The sequence below is a fragment of the Arvicola amphibius genome, chromosome 14 (genome assembly GCF_903992535.2).
Source record: "Arvicola amphibius chromosome 14, mArvAmp1.2, whole genome shotgun sequence".
Taxonomy (NCBI): Eukaryota; Metazoa; Chordata; class Mammalia; order Rodentia; family Cricetidae; genus Arvicola; species Arvicola amphibius.
The window spans coordinates 17,709,090-17,724,957 of NC_052060.1; the positions used below are offsets into that span (position 1 = coordinate 17,709,090).

Below are 15,868 nucleotides of genomic sequence, written 5' to 3' on the forward strand. Positions count from 1 at the left end.
TTGAAGCCTTAGTAGACATGGAACATCCCACCCTACATACAAGGTAGGCCTGGTTTCCAATAAGTGTATAATATGGAATCAATGGGTTGGGAATGGTCAGAAACTGTCTCTAATCTTGTAAAGTTTGCACAGATAAAATCGAAAAATTATCCCTGGCAACTGGGGATAGAATTGTCAAGACTATCTTTGAGTTGATGAAGGCCATTACACACCAATATAACCCTGCAGTCACTTACTTCGACTCTGCACATTGAGATATTTCTTTAAGGTAAAGGTCAGAGGAAACTTTCCCTTGTTGCAGAAAGAGCCAGTGAAGTCATCCATATCCAGGGGCCAGACCATGGCACCTCCTAAGTTGTTCTCCATGAGCCACTGAGCCTGATTAAATAGAGAACATGAGTTTTTTAATCCCTGCAAGTCAGAAATGAGATCTCAGCACATCCAATGGACTGAACTTACCTTTATCTGAAAGCTCATGACATTATCATAGCCAACCCAGTCTGTGTTCTTAAAAGCATAGGGCACTTCCTGGGGGGCATACCATTTCTTAGTGGCTCCATCATCCAGGAAGTTGCAAATCTTTAAGCATACAACAGATTCAAATATTTAAACATCAATACCAAGAAAGAAAAATAACATGCACTTTGCTTTTATTCCTTTCCATTCTCTTGTGGGGTTTATAGTCTTAGTAGTAGACCTAAGGGTATGATTGAGGTTTTCAATCTGTGGCTAATGACCCCCACACTGGCCACATATCAGTTTTCCTGCATATCAGATATTTACATTATGATTCATAAAAGTAGCAAATTTGTACTTATGAAGTCACAACAAAATAATATTTTAGTTGGGATCACCACAACGTGATGAAATATGTGAAAGAATCACAACTTTAGGAAGGTAAAGTACCATTGATCTATCATATGAAGGAAACTTGTAAATACTAAGAACTCTCTATTGATTATTTATTAAGAAATATAATATAATAAAAAGTAAAAGTATTTAAAATGGTCATTAAGCTTAGGTCATGTAGGCACTGCACATAATAAACATTCATTTTCAAGTGATTTTATTTCCTAGATTAAAGAACTAGGCTTGCAACTCATTGATTACTCTACAAAAATCTACAGACCTCATAGTAGGCCCATAATCCTGCTTCATTTGTGTAATTCATTGGTGGGCCAGGACCAATGGTATGGGCACCAATTTCATTGTCAGAAGGGACACTCAATGTGAAAGTTTGTCCATATGTGGGGAATCCAACAATGAGCTTCTCAGGATCACCCCCATTGTTCATCCAGTAGGTCATGATGTAGTCCTGCAGTAACAGATTAGTTGTTGTGTCAAAGTAGCTGGTGATCTGTGCTTACTTAGGTTAATTCCCCTGCTCTGATGGCTCAAATTGTGTGATCTTAATAAAAAATTAATTAGATCTCTGTTTTGAAATATATTGCTGATTTAGTTTTCAGATCTGCTAAGTAGCATTCAAAGACTGCTTCAGCTAAGCTAGAATTTACTTTTTGCTTGGATTTCCCAAGATATTAGATATTTTTTATTTTCATTTGAAGTTGTCCAGGCTCTTACCACATTGAGGTAGGTACTCGTGCCGTTGTCAATAGGTCCTTGGAAGAGGGGACTGTTTTCTCCAGTGTAGTTATCATGGAAAGTATGGAGATCATATGTCATGACTTGAATGTAATCAAGGTACCTGGATAAAAACAAAGTTCTAAGAATCATTCTTCTTTTTTCATCAAATTTCAGAAAGCCGTTCCTTGCATAGTTCCCCAATCCATTAAAATTTTAAACTTCCTGCCTTGTCTACTCACCTTCTCTAATTTCATTTTAACTTTAATGAAAGGTTCTGGAAAATCTTATGTTGAAAGTTACATTCTTCCACTCAAGTAAAAGATTAATACAGGGGGATTGAAATGGTTTTGTTTTATATTTAAAGATTTCATGTCAGAGAAGAAAACTTGGGGGAGGAGAGTATTGATAGAAGCTTAGGGAAAAAATGAAAATTATGGAATTGTGCTAACCTACAAACTTGTAAACTAACTGAAAATAAAACACACTAAAAGAAGTTTAGGCTGAAGTTCCAAATATGGATAGAAAATACTCTTCAAGAAGCCCCAGTTTATTAAATGAACGAGTCTGTCAGGTATGAGAAAACTCCTTACATGTTATTGGCCATGCAGACATAAAAGACACCTAAAACAACCTAACATGTTGCCATTTGTCTTTGATGCTCACTGGAACAGAATACTAAGACCTGATTATTAAATGGGACACACATTACCTCAAGACATGGAGGAAGAAACCTGAAAATGACAATGAAAACTGTTTTAATGTTGGCAAGCCTAAATCATCTCCAAAGGCATTATGCAAACTGGGGAGGGAGAAAAATACAATAGTCTTTGTGAGTACTAGACCCTGCATATTATGAAATTTCTCTGCTTGGCAAGTTGTGTACTAAAGATATGATGGGTATGGCTATAATAACTATTTACTGATTGCATAACATGCCTGGTAATGGGATGAATCTCATGCTTGATACTGTAAATTTACACAAAAGTACAAGCCCATTGAACTCAGAGACACAAGCGGGAACCAAAATTCTTGTTTTCTTTTATGATCATGCTGTCAAACTATATTTAAATATTCATAATTATATCCATAGTGTTCTCTATGTCTTACAGAGAATTTGCTCTTTTTACTAGGTAGTAATCTGTTAATGCAGATATTCTTGCTGTTTAAAGTAAAAAAAAAACCCAAGTAACTGAATCCTCAGCTATTGGAAAGATACATGTATATCACAACCCCTCCACTTAAAGGCTCAGTGAATACCATAGAAGAGCCAATGCAAATATATTGCGTGCTGGTGGTTAGTGGGGAGGAAGCCTGCGAAACGCTGGCTTCTAGATGAGATTTGGCTGTTGTACGCATTAACTCCTGGTGGCTGTGGTTACCTGCACAAGACCTACGAATATCAAGCCTGCCAAATTTAAAACAGTGCCCAACCCATGCAACAAACTTGGTGAGGAAGTTATTGTTGTTTAAAGGTTACTGAGAGAAACAAACTCAAACACCCTTAGGGATGCACAATTATATGTCTGTGAAACTGTGGATAACCCCACAACATAACTCAATAACTTCATGGAATTTGCAGGCAAGTGGATGGAACTAGAAAAAAAAATCATTCTGAGTGAGGCAACCCAGATCCAGAAATACAAACATGGTATGTACTTACTCATGGGTAGTTAGTAGGAGTGAAGTATAGGATAACCAACATACATTTCACAGCTCCAGAGAGGCTAGATAGCAAGGAGAGCCCAGAGAGGGATGCAAGTGTTTCCCTGGGAAGGGAAAGCTAAAAGATCTCCTGGGTAACTGAAAGCAGTGGTTGGGGGATGGACGGGTGGGAAGTAGAGACAGTGGGTTGGGTAAGCTGAGTGTGGAAGGCAGGATTGAAGGGGGAAAATAGCAAAGGGGATATCTTGATGGCGGCATTTCGGGGTGAGGGAGAAACCTTGTGCCAGGGAAATCCCTAGGAACCCATAAGGATGATCTCAACTAAGACTTCTAGCAATAGTAGAGATGGTGTCTGATTGGCCATCTACTGTAAGCCAATTGGTGACTTCTCTAATTACCATCAGAGATACTCTATCCAGGAACTGATGGAAGAAGAGGTACAGATCCACAGACAAGCACTCAACTGAGCTCCAAGAGTCTGGTAGAAGAAAGGGAGGAGGAATTGTACAAGCCAGGGGGTTCGTGATGAAGGAACCCACAGAGACAGCTAATCTGAGCTTGCAGGAGCTCAGGAACACTGACTGGACCAACAGTCAGGGAGCCTGCATGGGACTGACCTAGACCCTGTGCATTTGTGTGAAAATCCTGTAGCTTGGTCTCTAACTAAGGCTTCTAATAGTGAGAGCAGGACCTCTGTTTGGTGCTTAGGTGACTTTTGGTAACCTGTTCTACATACTGGATTACTTTGCCCCTTGGTCCTGCCTCAACCTGATGTACCATGAGTCCTGTTCCTTTCTGAATGGAGATGGAGAAGGAGTGGATGGGGAGGGGTGCATGGGGAGTGAGAGAAGTTAGGGAAAAGGAGGGAGGGGAAACTGGTTCCTATGTAAAATAAAAATATCACTTAAAATAAAAATAAAAACAAAAATACGTTATAAAATGTACAAAATATTCAAAGAATAAATAAAAACCTTATTTAAAAATACAATTCAATTCATTCTGAATGCTGTTTTTTCTTGCCAATATAGACAAAACACTCCCTTTACAAGTCCTATAATCAGAGTCCTAGAGCAGCAAGAAAGACCAGGAATAAGTGTGTTCTGTGTAAACATCCAAAGAATTTGTGACTATGGATCCTCACTTACCATGACAGTTCAGGGATCTCGTAGCCACCCTCAATGATGGAGATGATACCAGCTCCTGTGGACGTGATTAACAGCCTGGTCTTGTGTTGCTCAAAGGGTTCCTTCTCAAAAGCTTCATACATTTCCTACAAAAAAAATCTTTGATTCTGTAGTTTCAACTTCATTTCAGTTCTTTTCATAATAGATGTATATAAACTTAAATTTATCTCAATACACATTTTCTTATCTTGTCATGCATTATGACCTCAAAAAATTCAGGTGACTAGATGCTGTCACTAAATATATGGCTTCCTAATATGCATGGACATTTAAAAATATCACCAATTTCAACGTCTATTAGCTTGTAGTGGTCAATATCTCAGCCCCAATTTATGATCAGAGCTATTCTTGTATTCACCTCTCTGGAAATGACTTTCTGTGGTTCCCTGCATCCTCTTGAAGTGCCGTGGAGAGCTGCTGCCATTGCTGACTAGATGAACTAGCTCACAGACCGCACACCCTGTCTAATGGTATGTTGAATTAGTGAGCTGGGAAGGTGGTGAGAACTGCGTGACAGACAAGATTCTATGCTGTTGTAATCGGCCTAGGTTGTATCTGACTCTCTTCTCATCTACAATACTTGGGTAATCTCTCATCACTGTCTTCGGGTGTTGTAGAAACTGTTTCGAAAGAATTTTTCCGGATTTTGACACGTGGCAAGAGGGTCAAATGATAAGATCACTTTAATTGGTGAAAAAGTCAAAGGAAGAAAAATATGTAGGTGTCTCCAAATACTGAATGCATAAAATGCAGCATGATTGCTTTAGTTATGTCCTGTTGAAGAGAAATCATCTAGAAAAAGTGGCTGGAAATTGTAATTTTTGCAAGGAAATTTGTTTTATACTGATATTCATGTTATACTATTTAATAGAAGTTACCTGCCATTTAGTGCGCATATAGTACTTCAGTGGCTTAGAAAATATTTAATGATAAGAGTGTTGTTGGAAAGATTTTGTTGCTGAGTAGAGCTGTGTAGATGAGTTGTAAACAAATCCGTCAAAAATTAAAAACACACATAGGATTTTTTAATTTTTTCTACAAGTATCACAGAAAGGACTACATTATAAAAAAAACTTCTCCAGCCTTTTGTTATGATTCTTTTGATTCTTTTTATTTATTTTTTTAAAAAATATGCTTTCTCATTTTACATACCAAACTCAATTCCTACTCCCTCCCATCCTCTCACTCCCCATATATTCCCCAGCATCCTATCCCCCATCCACTCCTCAGAGAGGCTAAGGCTTCACATGGGGAGTCAACAAAGTCTAGCACATTGCTTTGAGTCAGAACCATGGCCCTCCCAACTACATCTAGACTAAGCAAGGTGTGTCTCCAAAGAGAATAGGTTCCAAAAAGCCAGTACAAGCAATTGGGATAAATCCTGGTCTCACAGCCAGTGGCCCCACTGTCTTCCCCAGTCATACAACTGTCACCCACATTTAGCGGGTCTAGTTTGGTCCTATGCTGGTTCCCTCATAGTCTGGTCAGAGATGGTGAGCTCCCATTAACTCCAGATAAGCTGGTTTAGTGGGCATACCCATCTTGGTCTTGAACTGTTTGCTCATATTCTTTCTCGTCCCACTCTTTGACTTGACTTTGGGAGCTCAGCTTAGTACTCCACTGTGAATCTCTGCATCTGTTTCCCTCAGTTGCTGGATGGAGCCTCTATGATGACATTTAAGGTAGTCATTAATCTGACTACAGGGCAAGGCCAGTTCAGGCACCCTCTCCACTATTGCTTAGGGTCTTTGCTGGGGTTATCTTTGTGGATTCCTGGGAATATCTCTAGTGGCAGGTTTCTTGCTAGCCCCATAATGGATCCCTCAATAAAAATATCTCTTTTCTTGTTCTCTGTCTCTGTCCTTCCCCTATCTCAACCATCCCATTCCCTCAAGTTATCTTCTCCCCTTTCCTTCTTCCCTCCTCCTCCCTGTCTGCCCTACCTTCTCCCCCAATCCCTATGCTCCTAATTTTTTCAGGACATTTTGTCTATTTCCCCTTCCCAAGGGGATCCACAGTCACTGAGAGCAACAATAAATAAATAGAACCTCCCGAAACTGAGAAACTCCTGGAAATCAAAGGACACAATCAATAAGATAAAAAGACAGTCTACTGAATTGGAAAAGTTCTTCATCAACGCCACATCAGACAAAGGACTGATCTCTAGAACAAATAAAGAACTCAAGAAAAATACCAAATAATCCAATTAAATATTGGCATACAGATCTAAACAGAATTCTCAGCAGAAGTATCTAAAATAGCTGAAAGACACTTGAGACTTCACTGTGACAGAACCATCCTTGCCTAATTTTTATAAAAATAGTTTTCTTTTCTGACTAAATTCAAGAACAACTTACCCAGAAGCTCCTTCTAACCCTTCTTCACACATATTCAGTTACTTACCCATTTGAGTTTCTTTCACACCCTGTTGACCTCTCTCATTGCCATGACCAAGATGCAGTTCAATTATTCCCTTGGCTACAGTGTTATCCCTCAGATGAGAACTATTTGATGCAAAAGATTCTGCTATATTTTCATTTTCCGCCTGTGTTCATTAATTACCATCTAATATACCATACTCAGTCACCCTAAATGTTTTGATGAAATAATTACAAGGTTTGAACTTTGTAGGGAAACAAAACTGGCAGACACGATACTGTTATCTGAGTGATTCTGCACACTTACTAAAGCCCTTCTGTATATTTATTTGTCTGTAACATAAAGATATAATGACTCTGGAACTCACACCATATACATATGAACATGCGTTATCATTGTACACCTGCATGTAATATCTCACGTATGTTTTGTACCAATGAATGATATTTCAGGACCTATGCAATGCTAAGAATCTTTAATTATGAATTCAACTTTGGTCTGCTCTAAAGAACCAAATCCTCCTTGGAAAGAAAAGACTTTCGGTCTTCTAGGCTAAAGACATCTCCTTCACAAACCTTCACCAGGAGAGTGAAGAGCTGCTTGTCCTCAGGTGAGCTCCCACCAGACCCAGGGTACTGCCAGTCCAGGTTCAGCCCATCAAACTTGTTTTGGCGCAGGAATTTGATGACTGACTTAATGAAAGTCCGACGGTTGCGAGGAGTAGACACCATGTCACTGAATCTGAGGGAGACCAAAAGAAGATGAATGAAGATGTGTGTAAAATTACCACACTGGTATTAGAGAGTTCACAGTTAATTTCAGATTCTGTGTTGTTTTCCAAGGCTCCCTGGTTTGTTTCCAGCCTTCCCTTGCAAACTACCATTTAGCAACGCCACCTCAGCATTCCCTTGTTTTGTTAATCCCAACATAACTACTATTACTCTGCCACTTCATTTTAGTAGCCTTTCATCCTAACTGATCAATAGTATCCTGTATAAATATATTCTTGTTCATATTAACTCAATTTATCTTTGTTTTCTAAGAGAATCCCCCCAGTTCAGTTCCTAAAATGGTGAAAATGGCAGAAAAAAATGACACACCTCTGACCTGGTGATTTTAATTTCTTAAAGAAACAGCCCTTTGTAGTAGGGAATGTTTACTCCAAGCTCAGTATCCCAGACAATCCAAAAGAATTTGAACTTGTGAAGGCCACATGTGTACTTGTAAAGGGTGAATTCTGTTTAATATGAGCTTCCAGTGAAATAAATTTACCCAACAGATATTCTTAATACCTTTCTGAATATAGGTGCAATGGATTAATATTATGTTACCATAGCTTGGTTAAACTAGCAAAGGGCAATAGGTCGTGTGCACAGAACTTACAGGATAGGTCCAACCTGCCTGCCTCCAACAGCCAGGAGAGTTTTCAGCCCCAGATTCCTTAAAAACAACAGAAAAAAAAACTATAAAAGCTTTTGACTACCTTTACATAAAATAGCAGTGTGATTTGTACATTTCTCATATTATTTTATTCTGTGATGCCATGTAAAAACCTACTCCAGTATAATTTTTCATTACTTACATTTTTTTTACTTAAATTCTTTATTATATTTAGTGCAAGGTCTTTAAAGTAACGTTCTCAACACGAGTTTTTTATGTAGTATACTGACAGAATTTCTGTGCTAATAACTGAGAACCATAGTCAGCCCAGGCTCTTCCTGGTCACATAAAATGACAGATTATTTTAGTTTTACTAATTTCTCACCCTCCATATATATAAATGTAAAATTCTGGTCGAAGTGTACACCTTCATGGGAATAATCATTTTTAGGCATTCATTAACTTCCAAATAATTATGATCAGCGGTTTTGAGAAGATTTTAGAGCTATTGGCCTCCTGTCCCTTCCTTAAAGATTCAGATTCTGTGATCTGATTCAGGCCCAGGGGTCGCTTTCAGCATTTGGTTTAGTATTGATGTGTTGCGGGAGAGGGCTGCTTGTTCGTCCCAGCCACCTAGCTAGCTTACACCTGAAATAATCACACAGAAACTGTACTCATTAAAACACTGTTTGGCCCATTAGCTCTAGTTTCTTATTGGATAATTCTTACATCTTAATTTAACCCATTTCTATTCATCTATACATCACCATGTGGTTGTGGTTTACCGGCAAGGTTCTACATCTGGCTCTGGCAGCAGATCCCTGGTGTCAGTCTCCCACTCTGCCTTTCTTCCTCCCCACATTCAGTTCTGTCTTGTTTGCCTACCTACGTTCTGCCCTATCAACTAGGCCAAGGCAGTTTCTTTATTCATTAACCAATGAGAGCAACACAGAAAACGAACCTCCTACACCATTGATGTGCCACAAGCTGTACTACATGGGGCTGCTCCATGTTGAGTGCCACTTTTTGGGGGTGACTTCTGCCACAATCCTAGATGCTGCAGGCTTGCACACTCCAAGGTAGGGGTGAGTATTAGAAATGTTAGGTAGGAGGAACAGCGATAAGAAAGAAACACAGAGACATAGGATAGTATTGGGAGGGTAACTCAGTACCTTCTGTATACTGAGTTCTGAGTTTTCCCACATTTATTTTTAATACAATTTATTTTTATATCCCAATGCAAAATGAGGGAAAAAGGCAAAGACTGCTTTAACATGATACAGAGGACAACCAGAGCAGCTGCTTTTTCCCATACTTGAAAAATCAAGCAATTATATCCCAATTTAAGTTTTCTGTTGTTTAGGGAGTGAATACACCCTAGACTAAGTATCCTGAAGGCAGCCATACCCTATGTCAAAACTCCTATATCAAAACAAGGTAGCAGAAGTAGGTTTGAATTCTATGACATTTGGAAGTGTAGAACAGTTATACCTCTATAGACCATCTTAATGTCCAAAATATCAAGCAATTGCATCCTAGGTCATGGTGTCTAGCCACACTTGTTTTCAACAATTTCAAATGAGCAAAATAAACTCAACTGTTCAACCTTCAGACAGAGTGGAACAGGCTCACATTTTTGGGGTCCTGCCATTGATGCAAGAAAACAAAAGGAAAAAATTCAAGAATATTCCTTTAGATGGACTTATTTTCTTTTGGAAATCATAGCTTAGATTATTCCTAAGGAAAGTGTCATTATTGAAGGTAGAAGGGACCTGAGTTTTCCTCATCTTGTGTATGGCTAAAGGAAAAAGCACAATCACAGAACATGAGTGTTCATTTTATTTAAAAAAAAAAAGAAAGCTGTAAGAGAATAAACCAAATTTGCTAATTCTGGAACTCAGTTCTTTCTAAATTATAATATTCTTTAGTTCCTACTTCCTGAAGTAAAAAGCTAAGATTTCTTCTTCCCTTATTAAAAAATTCTTCCAATGTAAATGCAATCCCCGGGAGAGAGAAAGAAGACATTCATCCCATAAGTTATAGTGATTACATCGTGATTTGTAAAAGACTGTGTGCTTCCTTGCAATTGACACGTGGATCCTAAACCATGAGTAGCAGCACCCTACACCAAGAGTTTGCCAGAAAAGCAGTCTTCTTTATATGCCATACAAGAAGTTGTTTCCCAGTCTACCAGCATAGATAAAAGTCAACTGGTAGTGGAGTAGGGATTTGATCATAAGGTCTAAATCTATCAAATTATTGTCAGAAAATGTGGAAATATCCATTGGGTTCACCTGCACAATGACATTGTTTGAAAATGTTCCTAAACTTATATGCTACTATTAAAAAGTAAAGAAAAGATTTTCTTCTATGAATCAGGGGAAAAAGAGCAGTTACATAAAGAGATTTAGAGTTTACAAGTGTTCTGTTAACTTACTAGCATTGGATTTTTCCAGCTTCATTGTATAACTATTTTGTACTATGAAATTTCCTCTTAACACTGCTTTCATTGTGTCTCATAAATTTGGGTATGTTGTGTGTTCATTTTCACTGAATTTTAGGAAGTCTTTAATTTCTTCCTTTATTTCTTCCTTGACCCGTTGATGATTCAGTTGAACATTGTTTGATTTCCATGTGTTTGTGGGTTTTCTGTAAATAATGTTTTCTGTAAATAATACATTCTTGTATTAAGCTGTAATCCGATACAATACATGGGGTTATTCCAATGTTTTTGTATCTGTTGAGGTTTGCTTTGTTATCTAGTATGTGCTCAATTTTGAGAAGGTTCCATGAGGTGCTGAGAAGAAGCTATATTCTTTTATGTTTGGAAGGAATGTTCTATAGATATCTGTTAAGTCCATTTGATTCATAAAATCTGTTAGTTCCCTCATTTCTCTGTTAATTTTCTGTCTGACATATCTGTCTAGTAGTGAGAGTGGGGTGTTGAAGTCTACAACTATAAGTGTATGAGGTTTAATCTGTGATATAAGCCTTAGTAATGTTTATTTTGCATAAGAGGGTACCCTTGTATTTGGGGCACAGACACTCATTATGGAGATTTCCTCTTAATAGATTTTTCCTGTGACTAATATGATATGTCCTTCTTTGTCTCTGTTGACTGATTTTAGTTTGAAGTCTATTTTGTTTACATTAGACTGGGTGAAAATTACTTCAATCCTTAACAATGTTAAGGAATTAATTTGAATATATGTACCAGGAATGGAATAAACAACAAATTTAGAAATAAATCATCCTTGAGAAAGTGGTCAAAGCATTGAGGTAGACATTTCTCCAAATATGAAACCTAACAGGTGAATGAAAACCAGCCTAACACATTACTAAGAGAAATATTTAAGTTACAACACATTGAGGTAACATCTCGTTCCATCACAATCAGTATAAGATGAAAATATCAATTTTCTCAGGGGTGTGAATAAAGAAAGCATTTCTACAACATTGGTGTAAATAGATTAAAGTCACATAAGAAAGCTCTGTAAAGATCTTTCAGAAAGATAAAATTTTCATATGACCAAGCAACAACACTTCTTAGTTTATATCTAAAGTACACTGAATCATTTTCTTCCCAGAGAATGAGAGCATTTTACAAGACTGTAGCATTATTTGGAAAATACAATATGGTATCACAGAAAGTATCTGACAGTGGATGAATGGATAGATAGTGTACTGTACATAAACTATTCAATACCATTTGACCATAAAAGTAATGAAGGCTGCATTTGCAACTCTGTTTGTGAGCTTCAGGTGGACAGTACATGGTTATTATACTATTATATAATAACAAATAGAATATGGTCTGACTTACAAATGCTAACTAAAATATTCAGACACAAACAAATGAAAGTAGAATGGTCATTCTTAGCAAATGGGTAGAAGAAAGAGAAGGGGAAACATAATTAAAACTAATGAAATATGAAGAACATGTGCAAGGACATTGAATAAAAAGAAATTTGCCATGTTAAGTAGAAGTAGTGAGATACATACACTAATGAGATCATGAGCTATTTTCCACTATAAGTAGAAGTTAAAGGTGATATTCAATAAAAAAAACCAGTCTGTCTCAACTTAAAATTCAAGAAAAATACATCGGCAGATTCTTTTCTCAGGCACTTTGATTCTGAGTAAAGTTTAAGGAAGCATTAAAATGCGCCAATAATTGACACACATGTACCAAAGCAGGTGTCTCTTACCTGGTTTTGCTCTTACCTGGTTTTCAGATTATTTATAGCTTCATACTCCATCAAGTCATCAGGGCTTACTGGAGTGATCTCATTGTTCACCATTGAAGCATAGGCATAGATGATATGAGTACACAGGTAGGGGTCAATGTTATTAGGTTTGAAACTCCCCTTGTCTGGCCTGTCCTTGGCCCACCTAGTATAATAGCACATCAACTGGTAGGCAGAGCCTGTGGAAAGTTATCAGAAAAACAATGCCCTCATGTGTATTCTAGTGAACTTATTAACAAAGGTGCCCTTTCTCTTGCCCTTTCTATTTATTTGCACACCAATTATGCAGAATTATTGAAATCAATAATTGTACACTTATTATTGAAGTGCAGAGATTCATAGTCAAATCATGTCTAATCTTTGGAGAAAACAAACATCTTTCCTGTGAAAAATGCAGAATTTACCAGTTTCAAAACTCTTTATTCATCTCACTAGAAAGGAAAGTGGTGGAAGCTGATGTGAGTCTACTATTCACAAAGTCAACCCCTTTCTTTCCCAATGTAGATTACCTCATAATATCTTTTGCCAATAAGCCAAGGTGAGAAAGTAATACTAAAATGAATCACAGCAGGCAGATAATTGCATTAGAAATAATTAATCAGGATTAGAGACTTAAAGTAAGGGGCTTTTTGCCAATAACTCACCCAACTGAGCATCCAGCAGAATGACCAAACCTAGAGGGAGAAGACACATTTTCTCTGGATCAGTCATTAGAACCACAGGGATCAAATGATCAGTTCCTCTGGCCCATTCTACCAACTATAGATTATTACATCCTCAAAGAAACGTTGCAGCTTTACAAGGTGTAGACCTTGGAGTTGTCATCTTATCAAAATCCTCTACACTGATTATTGAAACATGGTAGTGCCCTCCTGTTCCGTCTTATGTGTTCTAATTGTTAAGAAATTTGAAATCTACTACCTCTGCCAGTGACACTGAATGACATTACTCACAAGATCCTCTACTTAGTGGGCATAAACATCCAAGAGCCTCAGTCCCCAGCGCTGCAATGAGCCAAGCCTTCCCTCAGCCACGGCAACATCTAATGTACGTCATTCAGTATCTTCTGGAGCTTTAGCAATTATTTGGAAGCAACTATTAAGAGCCCTTGCTGGAGGATAAATGATGTTTTGCTCCATATGCCATTTTTAACTACTAAGGAACAATTTAGGTTCAAAGGTGTTTTGTTTTTGCTTGTGTTACTTTTCTCCTTGAGTCAGAGTCTCTCACTAGGTAGCCATGTACATGAACTACTGCAGAATGTCCTGACTGTGCCTCTTAAGTGCTGAAATTTGGGGCTTGAATCATTATCATGTAACTAGAACATCTCTACCATGAATCTTTTACACACAGAGCTTCCATGTTCATTTGAATAAGTTTCTGAGGCTGAGAAAAGTATGTAGTGAAACATTTAGAGAAACTTGTAAAGTATAAATAACTTGGGTTAAAACGCCTTAACCTGACTCTCAAATGAATGAATGTCTCTCCCTGTGATAATTTAAATCATCAATGAAATAGGGCAATAGAGGAGAAATATGAAATAATTCTTTACAAAGAAGAGCAAAAAAATCTTGGATAGCTCTATCTTAGATTTTAGTGATATCTGTCAGAAGATTGTTCTAGAATGACCACATGAAACTAAACAGATTGTGAATTTCAGGCAGGTGGTACAGCAAGAGTAGCAGGACAATGAATGACTGGGGAAAAAAGAAGAGCAAAGAGGCACTGAAGGAAGTAAGACATTAGTGTCATGTCTGTGGTATTAGTAAGGAAAAAGTATTCTCTCAACTATGAACTTATGAGAGCAAGACTGAATAAGGAAAGGAAATTTTCAGTGAGAAATAAAGAATGACAAAGTTGTAATGTCAAAATCCTTCCTTGTCGTACCTTGTGAGGAAAACATCAGGAAAGACTGAGGCTCTGTGTCTGATTATCAACTCACCTGTGGCAAGAATGAGCTTGGCCATTGTGTCTTCGGGATTGCTCCAACAGAGCTTATGCTGTTTTTTTATATTCTCTGAGAGCATGGTTTTCAAAAGGTTTTGCGAATAGAAAGTTTTTCCTAGGAAGTCTTTGGGGGTAATCTTTTAATCCATAGCTCCCCACTGCTGACTCAGCTTTAGTATATCAACGGTACATTTTATCACCTGTTTGGTCAAAATTGCTATGTCTCCAAAGGTGTTTGTATACCATCACCTAGGTATCAATTATCCAGTTAAGACCGTGTTGGCAGGACCTAGAGGCTCAGCATCTCTTTGAATATTGGAATTAATACTTATTGTGCATACTTTATGCCTAAACAACTCTCATTCTTATTGTAAAGTAAACAATATGATTCCTTGAAATACATTGTACTTCCTTCATTCATTTACCTGTTTCTTGAGATCATTACATAAGGGATTTTCTCTAGTTATGGGCCACTTTCTAAACATTGTGACAACTGTTTTCTACAGGAGGACCTTCAAGTAAGATTATTTAACCTTCCTTAAGAGTGTATGAGCCCAATCATGTTCCGACTAATTCTCCCAAGTGTTCTTGTCTTCCCTTCTGTCTCATGACATTCAAGAGTGATGAAAGAATTCTCACTTGCTAGGACATAAAGATGATGATGTTAAAACCACAATTTATAGCACTATAAGCCACACAAATATCTTTAGAATTCTTTGTTTGGAATACATTCCAACCACTTTTTATAAACACTGTCTGCTACTATTATGCTTCATTAAATATTGATTTCTGCAAAATTATTTACTTATTACATTCAAAGAACCTTTGCACCCCACTCTCCAAGCTCTCATGCCAGCCTTTTGTGACTATCCTATTCCCTCTTCATACCTATTATTCAAAGTACAGATCAGAACCTGTCTTTACCAATGATACACTCTTTTTCACAATTTCTGAAAGCATTCTGTCACACACTGTGTGGGTTTTATGAGGTGACTTGTGATGAAACACCACACTCAGGTTATGGAAAAAGTATATTTATCATAAGACATTGGCATCTTGCCTCGGTTCATGAACAACCACATGACTGTCTCTATTTAAAATAATTTAAATTTAAATGTATCTAGTTAACCTAGAATGATTGTGACCTCACCACTTGGTTCCCATTAACAGTACACAAATCTTGTAGAAATCTAATCCAGAATTCTCGTTTAAATTGTTGTGACTATCATCAAGCCAAACAATCCAATTAAAAATAGGGTGTAGATCTAAACAGAAAGAGGCATGTAAAATGAGAAAAAAATAAATAAAACAGGAGTTAGACAGAGCCAGAAGAGAGTGGATAAATCTAACAAAGTGCGACCATGGTTATTGTTTTTTTTCTCATTTTTTTATTAAAAATTTCCATCTCCTCCCCTCCTCCTCCCTCTTTCCTCCCCTCCCTTCCATCCATATCCCCACTCCCTCCCTCTCCAGGCCAAAGAGCCA

At 37.5% G+C, this 15,868-nt stretch overlaps 1 protein-coding gene across 1 annotated transcript; it reads right to left on the reverse strand.

Moving 5' to 3' along the window:
- Positions 1–228: 228 nt before the first annotated feature.
- Positions 229–14,403, reverse strand: LOC119800991 (chitinase-like protein 4). Its single transcript, XM_038311399.1, has 10 exons — positions 14,379–14,403; positions 13,081–13,110; positions 12,414–12,615; positions 8,193–8,249; positions 7,385–7,550; positions 4,392–4,516; positions 1,582–1,705; positions 1,130–1,315; positions 460–579; positions 229–378 (listed from the first exon to the last, which is right to left on the reverse strand). The coding sequence occupies exons 1-10, from the start codon at positions 14,401–14,403 to the stop codon at positions 229–231; spliced, it is 1,185 nt and encodes a 394-aa protein (XP_038167327.1).
- Positions 14,404–15,868: the final 1,465 nt, after the last annotated feature.

Excerpts from the sequence above, each read along its gene's own strand:
- LOC119800991 (XM_038311399.1), bottom strand. The coding sequence starts at position 14,403 with ATGGCCAAGCTCATTCTTGCCACAG. Across the intron at positions 13,111-14,378 it reads CAAGCTCATTCTTGCCACAG|GTTTGGTCATTCTGCTGGAT; the intron begins GTGAGTTGATAA and ends TTCTCCCTCTAG. Across the intron at positions 379-459 it reads TCATGAGCTTTCAGATAAAG|GCTCAGTGGCTCATGGAGAA; the intron begins GTAAGTTCAGTC and ends CTATTTAATCAG.